The sequence below is a fragment of the Cyprinus carpio genome, chromosome B16 (genome assembly GCF_018340385.1).
Source record: "Cyprinus carpio isolate SPL01 chromosome B16, ASM1834038v1, whole genome shotgun sequence".
Classification (NCBI taxonomy): domain Eukaryota; kingdom Metazoa; phylum Chordata; class Actinopteri; order Cypriniformes; family Cyprinidae; genus Cyprinus; species Cyprinus carpio.
The window spans coordinates 23,427,029-23,444,346 of record NC_056612.1 but is presented as its reverse complement, the minus strand read 5'-3'; the positions used below and the strand labels follow the sequence as shown (position 1 = coordinate 23,444,346).

Below are 17,318 nucleotides of genomic sequence, written 5' to 3'. Positions count from 1 at the left end.
GCATGAACACAATTAAATCAGCAGATATGAATATAAACTCTCAGCAAATCATTGTTGAGGGTACCATTTAGTCCTGCAAATAGATTTAAAAAATCGAATTGTATTTTATTATAGGATTTTATTGTAAATTCCCCCTCTAGACGATCTGAAATAAGTGTAATAATTTTGAAATCAGTTTTTTATTTGAATAATAAAAACTAGGTTATATAAACAGACTTTTATTTTAAAACATCAGAAGAAGCTCATGCATATGTATTACGTGGCATTACGTCACACCAGTATGTTTTCCTGATTTGCGGAAAGGTTTCTAGTTAATATTCTAAAGGAGCGTGAATGTAATTTTACTTTTATTTTGAAACGTCAGAATCCAGTTTCCGGAGTATCGGTTTGGATGGTGTTTGTTATGGTCTGGGTTTTGGGTTCAGAGTCTGGATAGCACGAGCGTTTTTCTGCTGTAAACACTCATTCATGCGCTCTGACGATTTCCTGGATAGTTAAGTGGTTCGCCCTGATGAGTACTATAAGTAATTCAATATGAATATTTTGTTTTACAGTATAATATATCAAATAACGAGGGAAAAACTTAATTCTCATATTCTATGTTGATGTCATACACAGTATGGAGAAAGTCCGAAAGATTCTAGTTCATCTGTCGAGGGAAAACGCCGCTCCGCAGTGCGCACGATTCGTGCAGGTAATATATGTATAAATGTGTGTAAAAATGAATGTGTATATACGTACATACAATATATATATGTACATGCAATAACAATAATTCTTATATTATTATTTTATTTAGACATAAAATGATCATGATAAAATGCTGTAGTATATACAACCATATGTATTATTATTTTTAAAACAATTATGTACTACAGAAATGTATAGGCTATAGTATGTATATTGTGATTATACACACACACGCTCACACATACATGTGCATCTCAAAAAATTTGAATATCATAGAAAAGGTCTATTTTTTGTAATTTAATTTTAAAAAAAGCAAACTTATATCCTAGATTCATTGCACACAAACAGAAATATTTCAAGAGTTTTTTTTTTTGTTTTTTTTTTTTTTTTTTTATTCTGATGGTTACGACTTACATCTTAGGAAAATTCAGTATCTCAAAAAATTAGAATATTCCATTTTGAGCTTGATTAGTTTGATTAATTTTGAGTATAAATACTAGGTACCTCCTGGACTAGTTTAGAACATGCAACCACAATTATGGGAAAGACTACTGACTTGACAGTTGTCCAGAGGATGATCATCGACACCCTGCACAAGGATGGAAAGGTCATTGCAGAAGGTCATTGCTGAAAGGGCTGCTGTTCACAGAGTGCTGTATCGAAATGTATTCATAGAAAGTTGACTGGAAGGAAAAAGTGTGGTACGAAAATGTGCACAATCAACAGGGATGACCACAGCCTTGGGAAGATTGTCTGGAAAAGCAGATTCAAGAACTTGGGAGAGCTTCGCAAGGAGTGGACTAAAGCCGGAGTCAGTGCATCAAGAGTCACCACGCTCAGACGTCTTCAGGAAATCGGCTACAAGTGTCACATTCCTAGAACCAAGCCACTCCTGAACCAAAAAAAAAACAACAACGTAAAAGCATCTCACCTGGGTAAGGAGAAAAAGAATTGGACTGTTGCTCAGTGGTCCACAGTCCTCTTTTCAGATGAAAGTAAATTTTGCATTTCATTTGGAAAACAAGGTCTGGAGTCTGGAGGAAGACTGGGGAGGCACAGAATCCAAAGTCCAGTGTGAAGTGAAGTGATGATTTGGTGTGCCGTAACGTCTGCTGGTGTTGGTTCAGTGTGTTTTATCAAGTCCAAGTCAATGCAGCCATCTATCAGGAGATTTTGGAGCACTTTATGCTTCTATCTGCTGACAAGCTTTATGGAGATGCTGATTTCATTTTGCAGCAGGACTTTAGCACCTTCCCACAGTGCCAAAACCACTTCCAAGTGGTTTGCTGACCATGATATTACTGTGCTTGATTGGCCAGCCAACTCACCTGACCTGAACCTCACAGAGAATCTATGGGGAATTGTGAAGAAGAAGATAAGTAACATCTGACAAACAATACAGGAGAGCTGAAGGCTGCTATCAAAGCAACCTGTGCTTCAATAACATCTCAGCAGTGCCACAGGCTGATCATCTTCGTGCCACGCCGCACTGAAGCAGTAATTCATGCAAAAGGAGCCCCAGCCAAGTATAGAGTGTATAATTAAACCTACTTTGGAGATCTTAAACATTTCTGTTTTTTTGAGATACTGAATTTTTAATTTTCCTAAGCTGTAAGTTGTAACCATCAGAATTAAAACAAAAAACTCTTGAAATATTTCAGTTTGTGTGCAATGAATCTAGAATATAAGAAAGTTTGCTTTTTTGTATTAAATTACAAAAATAAATAACTTTTCCATGATATTCTAATTTTTTGAGACAGTGGTGGCCAAAGTTATTAGAACATTAGTATTTTCACCAGCTAAAAATAGTTTAAAGCCAGTAATTTCTATCCTTTGCTGTGTTGTGTTAGTCTGAAATATCAGTTTACATTTACAAATATTCATTTTGCCGTTAATTGTAATAATCCAGTGAGGTTTTTGTTTGCACAAGGAGTCTGACAGCAGCCAGTGCTCCACACAGAGATCTGATCTCACCATCATCAGTCTGTCTGGAATGACATGAAGAAACAGAACAAACTGAGACAGACTAAATCCAGAAGAACTGTGGCAACGTCTCCAAGATGCTTCAGGAACGTCCCTGCAAAAGTTTTAAGCACTTGTGTAAAAATGTTGTAAAATGAGGATGCTTTCAAAAAATAACGTAGTAGTAAATAAATAATAAATATAAAGTAATAAATAGATTTACTTTCTCGATTAACTTCTATTAACTAAATTAAATCAACATTTGGTATGACCATCCTTTCCGCTTATTTCAGCTTTTGAGCGGGTTTTGCTTGTGGTTAGCTTTTTCATGGTTTTTTGGGGGGATTTTTCTTGAAGCATCTTGGTGTTGACGTTGCCACAGTTCTTCTGGATTTAGTCTGTCTCAGTTTGTTCTGTTATTATACTACAGTATAATATAATAATATAGTGTATTATTATTATTATGTTTTACTGTTGTATAGTATATTATTTATATGATTTATTTAATTTGATTTAAAAAGTGTCAAATAATTATATTAATCATGATCTGTTTTGAATAATCATGTAAGTAAATATAAGCCCTATATCAAAGCAGTAATAATCTTAAATGTATAAACATGCCTGTGTCATTTTTTCCAGAGCATAACTGGACACTTTGTCGGGAATGTTGAGGATCAGGCAACTGTGAGCTGTTCTTTGGAGAATAACAGATTTATTTTATGTGACAGGATGTGTGATGGAGGAGTTCCTCTGAAGGTGAGATCACACTGAAGTTGTTTTACAGCCATTTGAGTTTTGTTAATTAAATCCCTTTAATCCAGGAATTTTTCATTTGTGGATCAAACTCATTGTGTAACCCTAGAGGGCGTCATTTTGCCCCATCAAATACCTGTCTCACTCAGAGGCAGACTCCCTGCCCCCAGATACCCTCAACCGTGGGGTAGACGTGGGCGTGGCTGTGCTGCTGCAGTCAGCCAATCAGAGACTGTTGCTAACGCGTCGTGCCTCCAGCCTCCGGATCTTCCCCAATGTTTGGGTCCCGCCCGGTGAGTGTCAATCCACACCGACCCAAACGATTCCTCAGATCCCCACTCAGATATGTTTGTGCTCATGTTTATGATTTACAGACGAGTGGGGTCATTTTGGTCAGTTTTGTCTGGTTCTGAGGACCACAATTTTAAACGGTTATTTTAAATGGTTTCTTAATCTATTCAATCTCAAATCGTACTTTCCATCAAAGACTGCGATGTTATCGGCTGAAGTTAAACAGCCACAGAAATGTGGCCTGCATGTGTGTGAGAATCCCGTGGGGTTCAGGACTAATAGATGTAATATGTTTGTTCAGGTGGCCATGTGGAGCTGGATGAAAAGGTACTTGCCATAAATTACAGTACATTACATAAATAGTGAGCTGTTAATCAGTCAATTAATCAGTCAGTCATTAACAGATATTGTCAAATAATTTCAAAATTTAATTGAGAGAATTAGTTTGTGATTAATTGATTTTTTTATAATTAATATACAATGGGGTCCAATGTCTGAGAACACTTGATAAATATTATGTTTAATGTATTATCTTTTGCATTCTAATTCAATACATATTTTTCATTTTATCATCAAAAACATAGCAAACTGAGTAATCAAGTTTAAAAACTCCACAAGTTTGTAATAATATTTGTACAAAGTCACAAATGTACTTATTGCACCTTGAAATAGTAAAGAATTGTAAATATTTGTTCTTCATTTTTATCTTCTGTTTGTATTTGTTTAAAATCACAATGCCATATTTATATTACATTTAGCCATTTAGCAGACGCTTTTATCCAAAGCGAATTACATATTATAAGCTAGATATCTATAGACACACACAACCACTCAGATGTTTTGGCTCTGTATGTTTTTTAGCAGACGCTTTTATCCAAAGCGAATTACATATTATATATAGATATTTTATATATATATATATATATATATATATATTTATTTATTATTATTATATATATTTATTATTATCATATATTTTTAAAGAAGTCTCTTATGTTCATCAAGGCTCCATTTATTTGATTAAAAATACAGTAAAAACAGTAATATTGTGGAATATTATTAAAAATGTAATAACTGTTTTTTGTTTTAATAAATTTAAACATTTAATTTATTCCTCTGATGCTACTGTATTTTCAGCATCATTACTCCAGTCTTCATTGTTACGTGATCCTTCAGAAATCTTTCTAATATGCTCACTCATTTCTTTTTATAATCAATCTTGAAAACAGTTGTGCTGTTTAATATTTTGTGTGGAAACTGATACATTTTTTCAGGTTTCTTTGTTAAATAGATAGATCAAAAGAACAGCATTTATATGAAATAGAAATGTTTTGTTACATTAGAAATGTAATGTTATAAATCACTTCACTGTCACTTTTGATCAGTTAATGGATCTTTGCTAAATAAAAAAAATTATTTAATTTTCTTCAAAAAGTTGTTATTTGCTAAATAAAATTGGTTATTTTATTTTATTCAAAAAGATATTACTGACCCCCAAACCTTTCTTTGTAATATAATTAGCATATTAAAAGGAAAATAATATTCTGAATCAATTAATGAAAGAACGGTACCATGGCTGATTGATTTCTGTGTGTGTCTAAAACTAGCTGTTGGATGCAGGACTCAGGGAGCTGAAGGAAGAGACCGGTCTGAAACTGAGCCCTGATGAGATCTCCTCTCAGCTGCTCGGCCTGTGGGAGGTGTGTGTTTATAGCACAGTGTTTTTATGAGACCTGCAGCCAAAGTCCAGGGGGGCCACTGACTGCATGCAGAATTTGACAGATCGAGGCCGATTGTTTGCAAAGTGTATTTGTGTAACCTGGAACAGTCGGGCGCTGTACACATCTGTTGTCCATCTCAGTTTTAATCTTTGACTTTAAACTGATGGCTCAAGATGTGAATCTAATCGAGCTAATCCAGAGGGTTTACTTTAATTTCCATGAAACAAACGAATGTATACAGACAATAACGGAATAGTTCATCCATTGAGGTTGTCATGTCCTCATCGCCATGTTGTTCCATCTCTACGTTTTTTCCATCAATACAAAAGATGTAGGCAGAATATCCAGACTGCTCTTTTCCATACCTGGAAAGTGAATGAAAAAGGACATTAAAAGGACCATAAAACTTTTATAGAAGTTGGGTACATGACAAGTACGAGTCTTTTGAAGCCACACACTAAATAAATGTGGAGCAGACTGAAACACTAAAAAATATTAATCTCTGCCGTTACTGTCAAACGTCATCAGTTGCGGTTGCATACAATCAAACTTTTTGGCAGTAAAAATCACCATTCACTGTATGGAAAAGAGCAGTCTGGACATTTTTCCAAACATCTCATTTTGAGTTGTATGGAAGAAAGAAAATAATACAAAGTTGGAATGATGTGAGGATGAGAAAATGACACTAAAAAATCTGAAAGCACACTACTGTTTGTGGTCAGTAAGATTTTTGTTTAATCTTTTAAAAAGAAGTCTCTTATGATCAACAAGGCTGCATTTATTTGATCACAAATACAGTAAAAACAGTAATATTGTTAAATATTATTTTAGTTTAAAATAACTGCTTTCGATTAATTTTTTATTTTTTTTTAAATGCAATTTATTCCTGTGATGCAAAGCTGAATTTTCAGCATCATTACTGCAGTCCTCAGCGTCTCTTGATGCTTCAGATGTCGTTTTAATATGCTGGTTTGCTTATTATAATCAATGTTTAAAACAGTTGTGTTACTTAATATGTTTGTGGAAACAAATAAATTTTTTGCAACATTAGAAATCTTTTTTAACATTATGTATATCTTTTTTGAATGTCACTTTTAATGCATCCATACATTCAGTATTTATAATTTTTTTTTTTTTTTTTACTTTTTGAACGGTATTGCATTTCATTTTATGTATTAAACTTGTATTCTCTGTCCAGTCAGTGTATCCGCACTTGTTGTCCAGAGGACTCCATAAGAGACATCACATTGTGACGTACATAATACTGAGGAGCTCTCAATCACACTTCCAGCTTCAGGTACAACTTTAGGTCATCCACAGATAAAAACTACAAAAAATGTTGCTGATTTTAAGTCGATGTGTTTCGTAAGATCTCTGTCTTCTTTTCTCAGGCTTGTTTGCGCCCTGATCCTGCTGAAGTCAGTGCGTGTGTGTGGGTCGATGCAGGTCTGGTGAATGTTGTAGTATCTGCAGTAGATGGTGAGAAGGATTCTGTTCAAATACCAACTGACCTGCCACAGACCATCAGGTATGGAAAACATCATTAATCTCTATTAAAGGAATAGTTCACCCCCCAATTTTTTTTTGCTGGAAATGTACTCATGCCTTATAAGATGTAAATGAGTTTGTCACTTGCTCACTGTAGTGAATGGGTGCCGTCAGAATGAGAGTCCAAACAGCTGATAAAAACATCACAATAATCCACAAGTAACCCACACTTCTCCAGTCCATCAATTAACGTCTTGTAAAGTGAAAAGCTGCATCATAAACATCATTAAGGCTTTTAACTTTGAACCATCGCATCTGCCCAAAAAACAAGTCCATAATCCGTAAGATTGTGAAAAATTCCATCCCCTATTGTCACATCAAAATCAACAGCATATTTGATTATGAATTGTTTTGGACTGTTTTTGCTTATAAACAGTGCTTGATCTGTGCATATTTCTCTCATGATTCAGATGAGACAACTTTTTTAGTGGAGAAAACAACGTTATGAATAGATCTAAAAACGTCTTAATGATAGGTGTGTTTCTTACAATTATACAGCCTTTTGATTTAGAAGACTTTAAATCGTGTGGATTATTGTGATGTTTTTATGATCTGTTTGGGCTCTTATTCAGACGGCACCCATTCACTGCTGAGGATCCATTGGTGAGCAAGTGATGTAATGTTACATTTCTCCAAATCTGTTCAGATGAAGAAACAAACTCATCTACAACAAATTTTTATTTTTTGATAAACTATTTCTTAGTATAAATTCCATAGTTTTGAGCGTTTGTTTTTTTCTGTGTGTCGTCAGTGTGACAGAGGTGTCTCCACACTGTGAGCTAATCGAGACCTCGCTGCCTGTTTCTGTGCTCTGTAACCGGGCCCCGGATCATGGCGAGGACATTGAACGAGTCAGCACTGGAACCAAATTTGCCTTAGAACTGTGGTTGAAAACACTGGAGCCTCATGCTGAGACGGGCTGATGACTCCTCTCTGCCTGCTTTTGTTTATGTATGTTACCATTTAACCAGTGCCTTGTGGAAGACAGCACCACCTGCTGGACTGGAGCTATTTCAACTTTCAAATCAAAATGCTGTCAAACAGCCTTAAAAAAAAGAGTTTTGATTGGAATATGATTTTATAATTATCAGAATGTTTATCCAACATTTTATTAATAACAACTGAAACAACATCTTGGTCCACTATAATAGGGTGGTAGAAACGTCTTCCCTCTGCTAAATATAGCAAATTAAAGTTGATTTAATGCAGTACAGTGATAAACCTACCTTACATTTTTCTTCCACACACAACTGCAATGCTTTGTTTTAATGGGAAAAACTTTTTTTTTCTGATCACATGATCAGCAGAACAATCACTTTGTTTCAGTTACCCCACAGTGTTCAGATGCTTCCATATGCAGAATAAATTAATCATGCCAAATACACCTATTAATTGGATATTTCCTGAACAGTTGGTGTGTGTGTATTCAGGGTCAGTTTAAACAGCAGAGACGGAAATATGGGAAAAATGAAATTTGATCACATATTACATTTGACCGCTGAGATAATCTGCAGAATTTCACTTGCCTCACCCTTCCTCTGACACATTTATGTTCGTGTTGTTCAAATACTCTGTATCTTGATTTGTCAATCAAGTTAAGGCCTGGCACATTTTTATCCTCTTTGCTTTTAAAAAGAATTTGACCTGAAGTGACACAGTGTAGTCTAGTTCTGTTCAGTTTATTCCATACTAAATTTGTCACCCAATGCACAAACTAACTAAAACTCTTCATTTTGATCTATGGTAGAACCCAGCATTGTCACTAAAAATTCTTAGGGTTAGTTCCCCATGAAACAGTATTTTCCATTAAAATTAAGATTATTTTCTCCAAAAAAAGAACTTTTTAATTTCACTAAATCACTGTTAATACATCACATTACTGTCATAATTCAGTCCATTTTTAAAAGTAACAAATTACTTTGTGCAAAGGTATATAGTAGGAAAATAAATTCTACATCAATGTAATGGCATGTAAAATCATTTCCCTGTCCGTTCAACATCCTGCATTACAGTGCCAGATATATGACTGTATGTATGTTTTACATCCAACAAGGGTTTCCTCAGGCCTTGTTCTGCACACACGGAAGGAGGGACAATGTTGGGGGTCAGAAAACCTGAATGATTGAGTTAAAGTGTGAGTTTGAGCTGGGTTATTTACAGAAGTGTGTCACCGCTGCATATGTGTTTTGACTATACCTGTGTCCTTCATTGGTTCACCACGTACATTCCTGTCCTGTTTTTCGGAGGTTTTTCTCTGACATCCTGTTAAAACCAATTAAAAAGTCAATTAACATTAGATGACAATGAAGGGCATGTATAAACCATAACGTCTATCAGCATTAGAAATAACTTTTTATGTCAAAAGTCATTAAGTACTTTTTTTTTCTTTAGTATCGTTAACTTAAAATTATTATTATTGTTTATTTATATTTTTGGTTTTATTTATTTGATCTTTTATGTTTTGATTATTTTATTTTATTTAAATGTTAGATATATTTGATATTCCTTTATATATTTATATTTTGTGTATATATATTTTTTTTTTTTTTACTTTTATTAATATTGTGATTTTTTTAGACCTCTTTTTTATTTACTTACTGTGAAATATTGTTCTTTTTTATTGTTTTATTTTTGTTTTTATATTTTGGTTTATTGTTCTTCCATTTTTGTGTGTGTGTGTGTGTGTCTCTGGGGCCATATGGGTTGGGCTGTTTCGGGTGATTTAGATAATTTTGTTTATATCATCACTGTGAATCATCCAGCTTGTTATTAATATAAATGCCAGTACCTTAACAAACGCCTCCGTTCAGCTCCGTTCAGTTAATCACTCTCTGCTATGATCAGCTGTCCCCCTAAACCTGCTGCTCGGATGCATTCAGCCCTGGAGGCCTGAATGAGGGTTGGTTTCAAAGCTTAAGTCTTTCTCTCCTGGCTCCTGTTATTGTTCGAATGTAGGCAGGGCATTGTGAGCGGTGACGCCGGGGCTACTGGACGATGGAGGAGATGCAGATGGAGGCCTCACAGTCTCTGAACGAGAGTCGAGTTTCCCACGCTTCAGGTTTCTTAGGTTTCCCCGCACAAAGAGGGGCCTGTGCAGGCGACGGGGACACTGGAACGCAGGTAACAGTAGCCAATTTTCCCTAGTTCTGATCTGTGATTGTGGGGTCGGTGTTTTACGTGGACATAGATGCTGATGGAGAACCCTTCTGAAACCCCCTCTGTTTCCCTCCACAATAAAGCTGCAATTCTATTTGTATAGTTAAAAGTCTCTGGCTTGTTGCGAAAGCGTTAAAATGCTGCATGCTTTGGCATTAGTTTACAGGTTTCTTGATGCTTTCTTATCATAAGGTTGCATTCACACAGTCAGCGTTTTCACTACCTGTCTTTACTAACAGGTGTGACTCTCAAATTGTCCAGTTCATACAGCAGCAGGCAAGACCTGATCCATTATGACTGTTACCAGCAGGTAACTTCCTAATCCCTTCTTTAACTTGAGAGTAAATCCTGTAACTGATAACTATTGTAAATATCAATGGGTTTTGAGTGTACAAGGATTTAATACTTAAATCTTTACTGCTACTTTTATACTGCATCAAAAATGCTGTTGTTCTGTTTTTGTTCTGTATTGTTTGGTTCTGTATTTTTTATGTATACACTCAGAAAAAAAAGAACAAAAGCTGTCAGGGTACCTTTTCAAAACGTACTTTTGTACCTCTTTTATGCCTAAAGGGTGTGAATTAGGACCTTAAAGGTACACATTATTACCCTAAAATGTTCATATTAGTACCTTAACAGTGCATGTTAGTATCTTTTGAAAGGGTACCACCCCCAGTGGGAGCTTTTGTACCTTTTTTTCTGAGATTGTAGCATTTTTTTTTTTTTATTATTTTTTTTTTTAATTATTTTTAGATTTTCATTCATTTTTTTTAGTAATTTTTTATTTTAGTTTTTATTTTTGATATATATTTCAGTTTACATTTTATATTATTTCATTATTTTAATACTTTATCTTATTTTAAGTTAGTTGTCAATGCAACTAATTTTTGTTAAAATTTTTAAGTTATCTAATGTTTTGTCATCTAATAATTATATTTTGTCACCTTGGTTTTAATTAACTATTTTAAATAGATTTAGATTTAGCAAATAATAAGCATCAAAGCACAAGTTTGTCAATTCTGTTCATAAAGTATAGCACATTCCAAAATTTAGTTAGTAGTCTTGAAAATTTAAGGGAGCCCCTTTTGTTTTAGTATATTGTTTCACTTTCTTTAATTTAGTTAGTTGTGTGTGATATAGATTCTAGTTAAGTTGCATTGGAATGAGTTATGAAAAGTATCGCACCGCTTGTTTGCCGTTGGATGTATCAAACGTGTTTTGTGTTGAATACATAGGGATGTCTGGATTGAAGTACATGGGAGGATTCATCTCTTCAGCTTCATTCATGAAAACTCTTCGTTTCGGACAGCAGCACCAGATCACCACCTGAGAGGAGGAACACCGTTGTCCTTTAACTGTTAACTGATAAAAACACCCCCAAAATGTTCCAACTTGGCTTTGAAGTATTTTGCCATGATAGTCTTGCTTTATATATAAATATGGTAATCATTTAGTAGCATTGTATATATACGGTGGACCAGTAGTGCACCACACAACAAAATCTCCATAACACAACAAAATTGCATACAACTAGTTTTTGTTGTGTTGTGCTAATTTGGTAGTGTTTCAGCTAATTGTTTTGTGTTGCGGCTTGTTTCCATTGTGTTGTGCTAATTTGGTTGTGTTGTGGCTTGTTTCCGTTGCGTTGTGCTAATTTCGTTGTGTTTCACCTTGTTTCTGTAATTTTGTTGTCTTGCGGCTTGTTTAAATTGTGTTGTGGTAATTTCGTTTTTGTGTTGTGCCTTGGTTTTCGTTGTGTTGTGCTAATTTCATTGTGTTGTGCCTTGTTTCCGTTGCGTTGTACTAATTTCGTTGTGTTGCAGCTTGTTTCCATTGCATTGTGCTAATTTTGTTGTGTTGTGGTTTGTTTTTGTTGTGTTGTGGAGATTTCGTTGTGTTGTGCACTACTGGCCTACCGTATATATAGCCTATCAAAGGTTAAATTGCATATAATCTGATTCCAAAACTGTGCCAATGTGCTGCCTCTATACTTAGGGATAGTAGTACAAAAGTTGGTCAGTTTTATTATTTATTCAAATGAAACAATCAAATGTGACACCTTTCAAACATATCACAAATACCCTATGTTAAAGTTGCTATCATGTTCTTCTATAAAACCAAAGGTTTATATTACATTGATCCTAAATCCTCGATCACTCACCAGAATGATGAGGATGATGAGGAGGAAGAGGCTGACAGCTGCCAGCACTAAGAGGGCAACCGCCCATCCAGGCACCAAAACAGTGACCTTTGTAGTAGGTGAATGGATCATGGTTGTGGTCCTTGAGGGTTGTGCTGTTGTAAACTTGGTGGAGCTGATTGACGGTTTCCCAACAGTGCTGTGGATGGAGGTAAATGTGTTTGGGGGGACTGCAGTGGTGGTGTTATTGGGGGCTGTGGTGGTGGTGGTGCTGCTATCTGGGACTGAAGGGATGGTGTCAGTGGTGGTGGTGCCATTGGAAGCTGTAGGGATGCTACCAATGGGTGCTGCGGTGGTGGTCCCATTGGGGACTTCTGTGGTTGTCCCATTGGTTACTGCATTGGTGGTGCTGTTGGGTGCTGCAGAAATACTTGTATTATCCATCGGTGGGCTGGTTGTGGTGTTTAGGTGCATTGTGGTGGTGTTAAAGGGTATGGAGGTGGTGGAGTGGATAGAGTTTGTGATGTTTCCTACAACAGCACTGGAGCCCAATGGGTGGGAGGTTGACATGTTGGGTGAGCGTGTGGATGGAAGACGGCTGGTGAAGGATTCAGTGTCCATTATGATGTCAGGAGTGGAAGTGAGGGGCGTGGTCACAGGGGGGATGGTCGTAAAGGTTATTTCTTTATGTGTTGTAGTTGGTGGTCTGCTGAAGATCTTCTCTTCCTCAAGAGGTTCTTCAGTTGGTAGTTCATCTGTGGTGACATTGAAATTATTGATTTAATTATTTATTGGTTGATAATGATGTTTTTGTCAGTGTTATATGGAAGCTTATTTCTGCCACAGAATTTAAAAAAAGTTGAATTAATAATAATTGTAACTTTTAATCTTACAATTCTTTTTTTGTTTGTTTGTTTATTTTTTTTTAGAATTTAGACTTTCATTTTAGGTATCTTTTTAGGTATTTGGCAGAATTGCGAGATGTTAACCTGGAATTCTGAGAAAAATATTAGAATTGTGAGAAAAAATAATAAAAAAATAATAACCCCTTTCTCCCACTTTGCTTCCTGTCTCCTCTACACTGTCCTATCACAATAAAGGCAAAAATACGCCAAAAATAAATGTGGAATTCAGATTTTATTTTCACAATTACGAGTTTATATTTTGCAGTTCTTCTTGTTTTTTTTGTTTTGTTTTGTTTTTTTAATTCTGCATGTGTATGCAGTCAGTTTGGGTTTCTAAAAAATAAAAAAAAATAAAGAATTGCGAGGTGTGAACTTAGAGTTAGAACAGAGAAAAAAGTCAGAATTGCACAATGTAAACTCTGAGGAAAAAGTCTAAAAAACTAAAACATAGACTTGCAATTGTGAGATAAAAAGTCACAATTACATTGGTAGAAATAAGCTTCCGTAGCTTTAAATGGTCAAAACTTAATGGCAAATCCTTCATGTCAAACCCCCGTTAATGAACAATGTGAAAATGTCAAATCAACCATTGTTGATTGTTATTTTACTTTCAATGTGGCTGAGGTCGATCTCTAGTGCTGGAGATGGTATTTGTTTGTACGCAGGAAAAAAGATTCCTCTCACAAGCTCTGGATTGACTTGAGTCGGCCCAAACAGCAGACGAGAAGTGACGATCACAGACCCATTACTGTAACAGAAACATTTTAAGATCAGACTGTCTCGGTCACTGTTATATTGAATGTAAATCTAAAATTATTAATCAAACCTGAAAATCATCTCATCAGTCCCCAAATATATCAGATGAGTGGTGTCATATGATCGTTCATAAATATCTGCAAACTGGAAAAGTACAACAGGGAAAAATCCATATTACCAATTCGCTCATCTTAATTGTTAGCACAATTTATCACTTTGATAATACTGGCATCCTATAAAGTACATTAATTTATTAGCATAGCTTATTTTGTTCATAGTACCATGGTAACACCATGGTTTCTTAGATGTATGGCATACATTGTAATATATTTTAATTACTATAGCAAATAAATCTGGTACCTTTACAGATATCACTGTGGGATTCCCATCATATGATGGTATTACCAAGGTACTTTAGGGAATACCATGGTATTTACATGGTATTCAATGATAAATGGTACTTTTCTGTAAGTGCAATCATTCAGTAACACAATATATTAAAGAACAGGGGTATTTTATTTGAGACCATTGCTGCACCCTGGTATCATTTCTGAAGGAGTTCTAGAAGACCACTGGTCATTGACCTGATCATTCAAATCATTCACTTTCATCTAGAGTATACTGTATGTCTGTCGGTGGATGTAATATATCCTAGAATTCTGTAAATATCCCATGAGTGCTTTACATAAACTAGCATGATTAACAAGAGACCCTCACCAGTTGTTCCACCTCTTGCTTGAGTGTTGTATACTCTGCTGATTGCTGGTCAGCCAGTGAATGATTATAAACACGGTTTGTGATTCTGAGATCCATGATAACTGAAGTCAAAGAGTGTGGAGTCGAGGCATCTGTGCTTTCAGTTGGAGAATCCACCGCAGAGATATTGACAGAGTTTACACCTGAATCAGATATCAATATTTAAGGTTTTTATTTCTCCCCAAAATGTAAATGTTGCCACCGTCATGATTAAAGAAGATTATTTTGAGGAATATGTTTTTGTCTGTACACTGAAAGTCAGTGGTATCCAAAACAACAAATACAATGGCTTTTTATATATATATATATATATATATATATATATAATATTTTTTTTTTTTTTTTTTTTTTTTTGTGCTCTTCAGAAGAAAGAAAGTCATACAGGTTTGGAGTGGCATGAGGGTGAGTAAATGATGACAGAATTTTCATTTTTGGACTAACTATCCCTTAAAACTGTTTCAACAATAAAACTTAAATTTCAGTTTTTCATATATCACATACATTTTTCATGTTTCAGTTTTTCATAAATCACATATTTAAAATAAAGTCGCTACTCACCCATGAAAAGTACAATCCAACCAACAACTAAAGAGTTGGAGACTCTTTGTATGATCTTCATCATCTTTGAAGACGAGTAATCCTTCAGCGTGTGATCTCTGCCAGCAGGTTGATTCAACATCCACTAATGTCCTGGACTCTGGAGAAACTGGCTCTTTATCAGAGAGAACAGTCTTTTTATTGTTTGAGCACCTGAGCAGGTACCATGTACAGGTGGGTGGAGCTCCTGCAATTCATTGTCTCTGAGGACTGAAAAAAAAAAAGATACATTTTCTAAAACTGCCATTAAAGTTAGAAAAACCACCAATCAGATTTCAGTCATTTCTCTTTGAAAGCTATTAGATTAAAATAAGACTTTGGCTTATCTCTCCTGCTTTTCAGATTTTCCCCCTGACACAAAACCCCCACTAATACCACATCAATAGAGTTTCAGAAGAGCTCTCAACAGTGTCTCACATTGTACTCAGATTTGCCTAGAAATCTTTGAAGTCTATAAATATCAGTCTTCCCTAGATCAGAATCTGAAGTATCCTATTCACATAGATTTTATAGCTCTATGCGCCTAATTTATGCCAATGTTTGATTCATTTTTGATTTTTAAGTGAAGCATCTGAGACAAAGGTAATACTTAAAGGGATAGTTCACCCAAAAATGAAAATTCTGTCTATAATTACTCATCCTCATGTTATTCCAAACCGTAAGTCCTTTGTTCATCTTTGGAATACAAATTAAGATATTTTTGATGAAATCCGAGAGCTTTCTGATCTTACATAGACAGCAATGGAACTGACACGTATAAGGCCCAGAAAGATAGTCCATGTTTTGTTTTTGTTTTCTTGTTTTTCTGAATGGTGTTTTTACTGAAAAGCACTTTGGCCAACCCAAGTTGTTTTTAAATGTGCTATACAGATAAACAAAAGAAAAGAAAAGAAAAAAAAAAGGAATATGACATCAGCGGTCAGAATGCAGGGTCAGGGTCAGAAAGCTCTCGAATTTCATCAAAAATATCTTAATTTGTGGTCAGAAGATGAACAAAGGTCTTACGGGTTTGGAATGACATGAGGGTGAGTAATTAATGACAAAATTGAAATTTTTGTGTGAACTATTCTTTTATGAACCTGAGATAATGAGCAATGAAAGAGCAATGTTTGAGCAATATTTTTAATGTAAGGGTAAGAAAAGGCTTGGCAACATTGAAATTGTGGGAGAATATGAAGAATGAATCATTATATATTTATGGTCATAACTTCGCAATATAAATAGCACATCTCACCTCTGCTGAAACGAATCCACATTATGACATCAGCAGTGACATTATCCAGCAGGAGTGTGTGTGTGTGTGTGTGTGTGTGTGTGTGTGTGTGTGTGTGTGTGTGTGTGTGTGTGTGTGTGTGTGTGTGTGTGTGTGTTTCGTCTGGCTGCAGCAGTGGGCAACTCTCTCCTCAAAGCATATGCAGCCATAACCACAACTGTCAACCTTTTTAAAGTATTTCCATCAGATAAATAAAATAATATGTGTCTTTTTTTGTGTTTCCAGTTTGCATTAGATTTAAAACACTATTTTGATATGTTTGTGTCAGAAGGTTCAACAAAATCATCTGCAATTATATAAATATTTGAAATCCCTTAATGTTTTTTCCTCTAGGTCAGAGACGCTGTGGTAAGAACTCTTCCTTTCGGATAAGTGATGTTTTATTCACTTGAGGTTTGAGTGTTTGTCTGTGTCTGAAATTTGAGTTGTTAAACGGGTCATTTGGTTTTTCCACAGGGCTTCAGTGAAGTGCTTTATGCCACCCTGATATTTGCTTTTGTGAGGAAGGACATCATCTTACCACACAGTCTGAAATGTTTAGTGACACTCTGGACTGAGTTTATAGCTGCTTTAATTATTTTACATTGAATAAATAATAATAATAATAATAATAATAATAATTAGTATAATTTTCCAATCCTTTACATATTATTGCATGTTCCTTTAAATATTAAAACCATGCACTAAGTGTTATACAATGTGCAAGGTTCCTTTTGTCCTTTAGCCTGTTCTTGGAACACTTTCAGAGAACTCTGGAATGTCCCAATGAT

The 17,318-nt window shown here is 35.2% G+C and overlaps 2 protein-coding genes across 2 annotated transcripts; one reads left to right on the top strand and one right to left on the bottom strand.

Annotated features, from left to right (window-relative positions):
• Nucleotides 1–366: 366 nt before the first annotated feature.
• Nucleotides 367–8,614, top strand: nudt17 (nudix (nucleoside diphosphate linked moiety X)-type motif 17). The gene is made up of 9 exons (XM_042741565.1): nt 367–524; nt 619–694; nt 3,292–3,408; nt 3,515–3,698; nt 3,998–4,023; nt 5,304–5,396; nt 6,616–6,714; nt 6,809–6,945; nt 7,717–8,614. The coding sequence occupies exons 2-9, from the start codon at nt 620–622 to the stop codon at nt 7,886–7,888; spliced, it is 903 nt and encodes a 300-aa protein (XP_042597499.1). The 5' UTR covers nt 367–524; nt 619; the 3' UTR covers nt 7,889–8,614.
• A 556-nt stretch (nt 8,615–9,170) lies between these two features.
• On the bottom strand, nt 9,171–15,371 carry LOC109080370 (cell wall integrity and stress response component 4). The gene is made up of 7 exons (XM_042740289.1): nt 15,237–15,371; nt 14,640–14,821; nt 13,993–14,066; nt 13,775–13,914; nt 12,283–13,016; nt 11,307–11,447; nt 9,171–9,227 (listed from the first exon to the last, which is right to left on the bottom strand). The coding sequence occupies exons 1-7, from the start codon at nt 15,355–15,357 to the stop codon at nt 9,171–9,173; spliced, it is 1,449 nt and encodes a 482-aa protein (XP_042596223.1). The 5' UTR covers nt 15,358–15,371.
• Between the last annotated feature and the right edge of the window lie 1,947 nt (nt 15,372–17,318).

Coding starts and splice junctions, on each gene's coding strand:
- nudt17 (XM_042741565.1), top strand. CDS start 620: ATGGAGAAAGTCCGAAAGATTCTAGTTCATCTGTCGAGGGAAAACGCC. Junction 695..3,291: donor AGTGCGCACGATTCGTGCAG/GTAATATATGTA, acceptor CATTTTTTCCAG/AGCATAACTGGACACTTTGT. Junction 4,024..5,303: donor ATGTGGAGCTGGATGAAAAG/GTACTTGCCATA, acceptor GTCTAAAACTAG/CTGTTGGATGCAGGACTCAG.
- LOC109080370 (XM_042740289.1), bottom strand. CDS start 15,357: ATGTTGAATCAACCTGCTGGCAGAGATCACACGCTGAAGGATTACTCG. Junction 14,067..14,639: donor AGCAAGAGGTGGAACAACTG/GTGAGGGTCTCT, acceptor GTACTTTTCCAG/TTTGCAGATATTTATGAACG. Junction 13,017..13,774: donor CGACCTCAGCCACATTGAAA/GTAAAATAACAA, acceptor ATGTCACCACAG/ATGAACTACCAACTGAAGAA.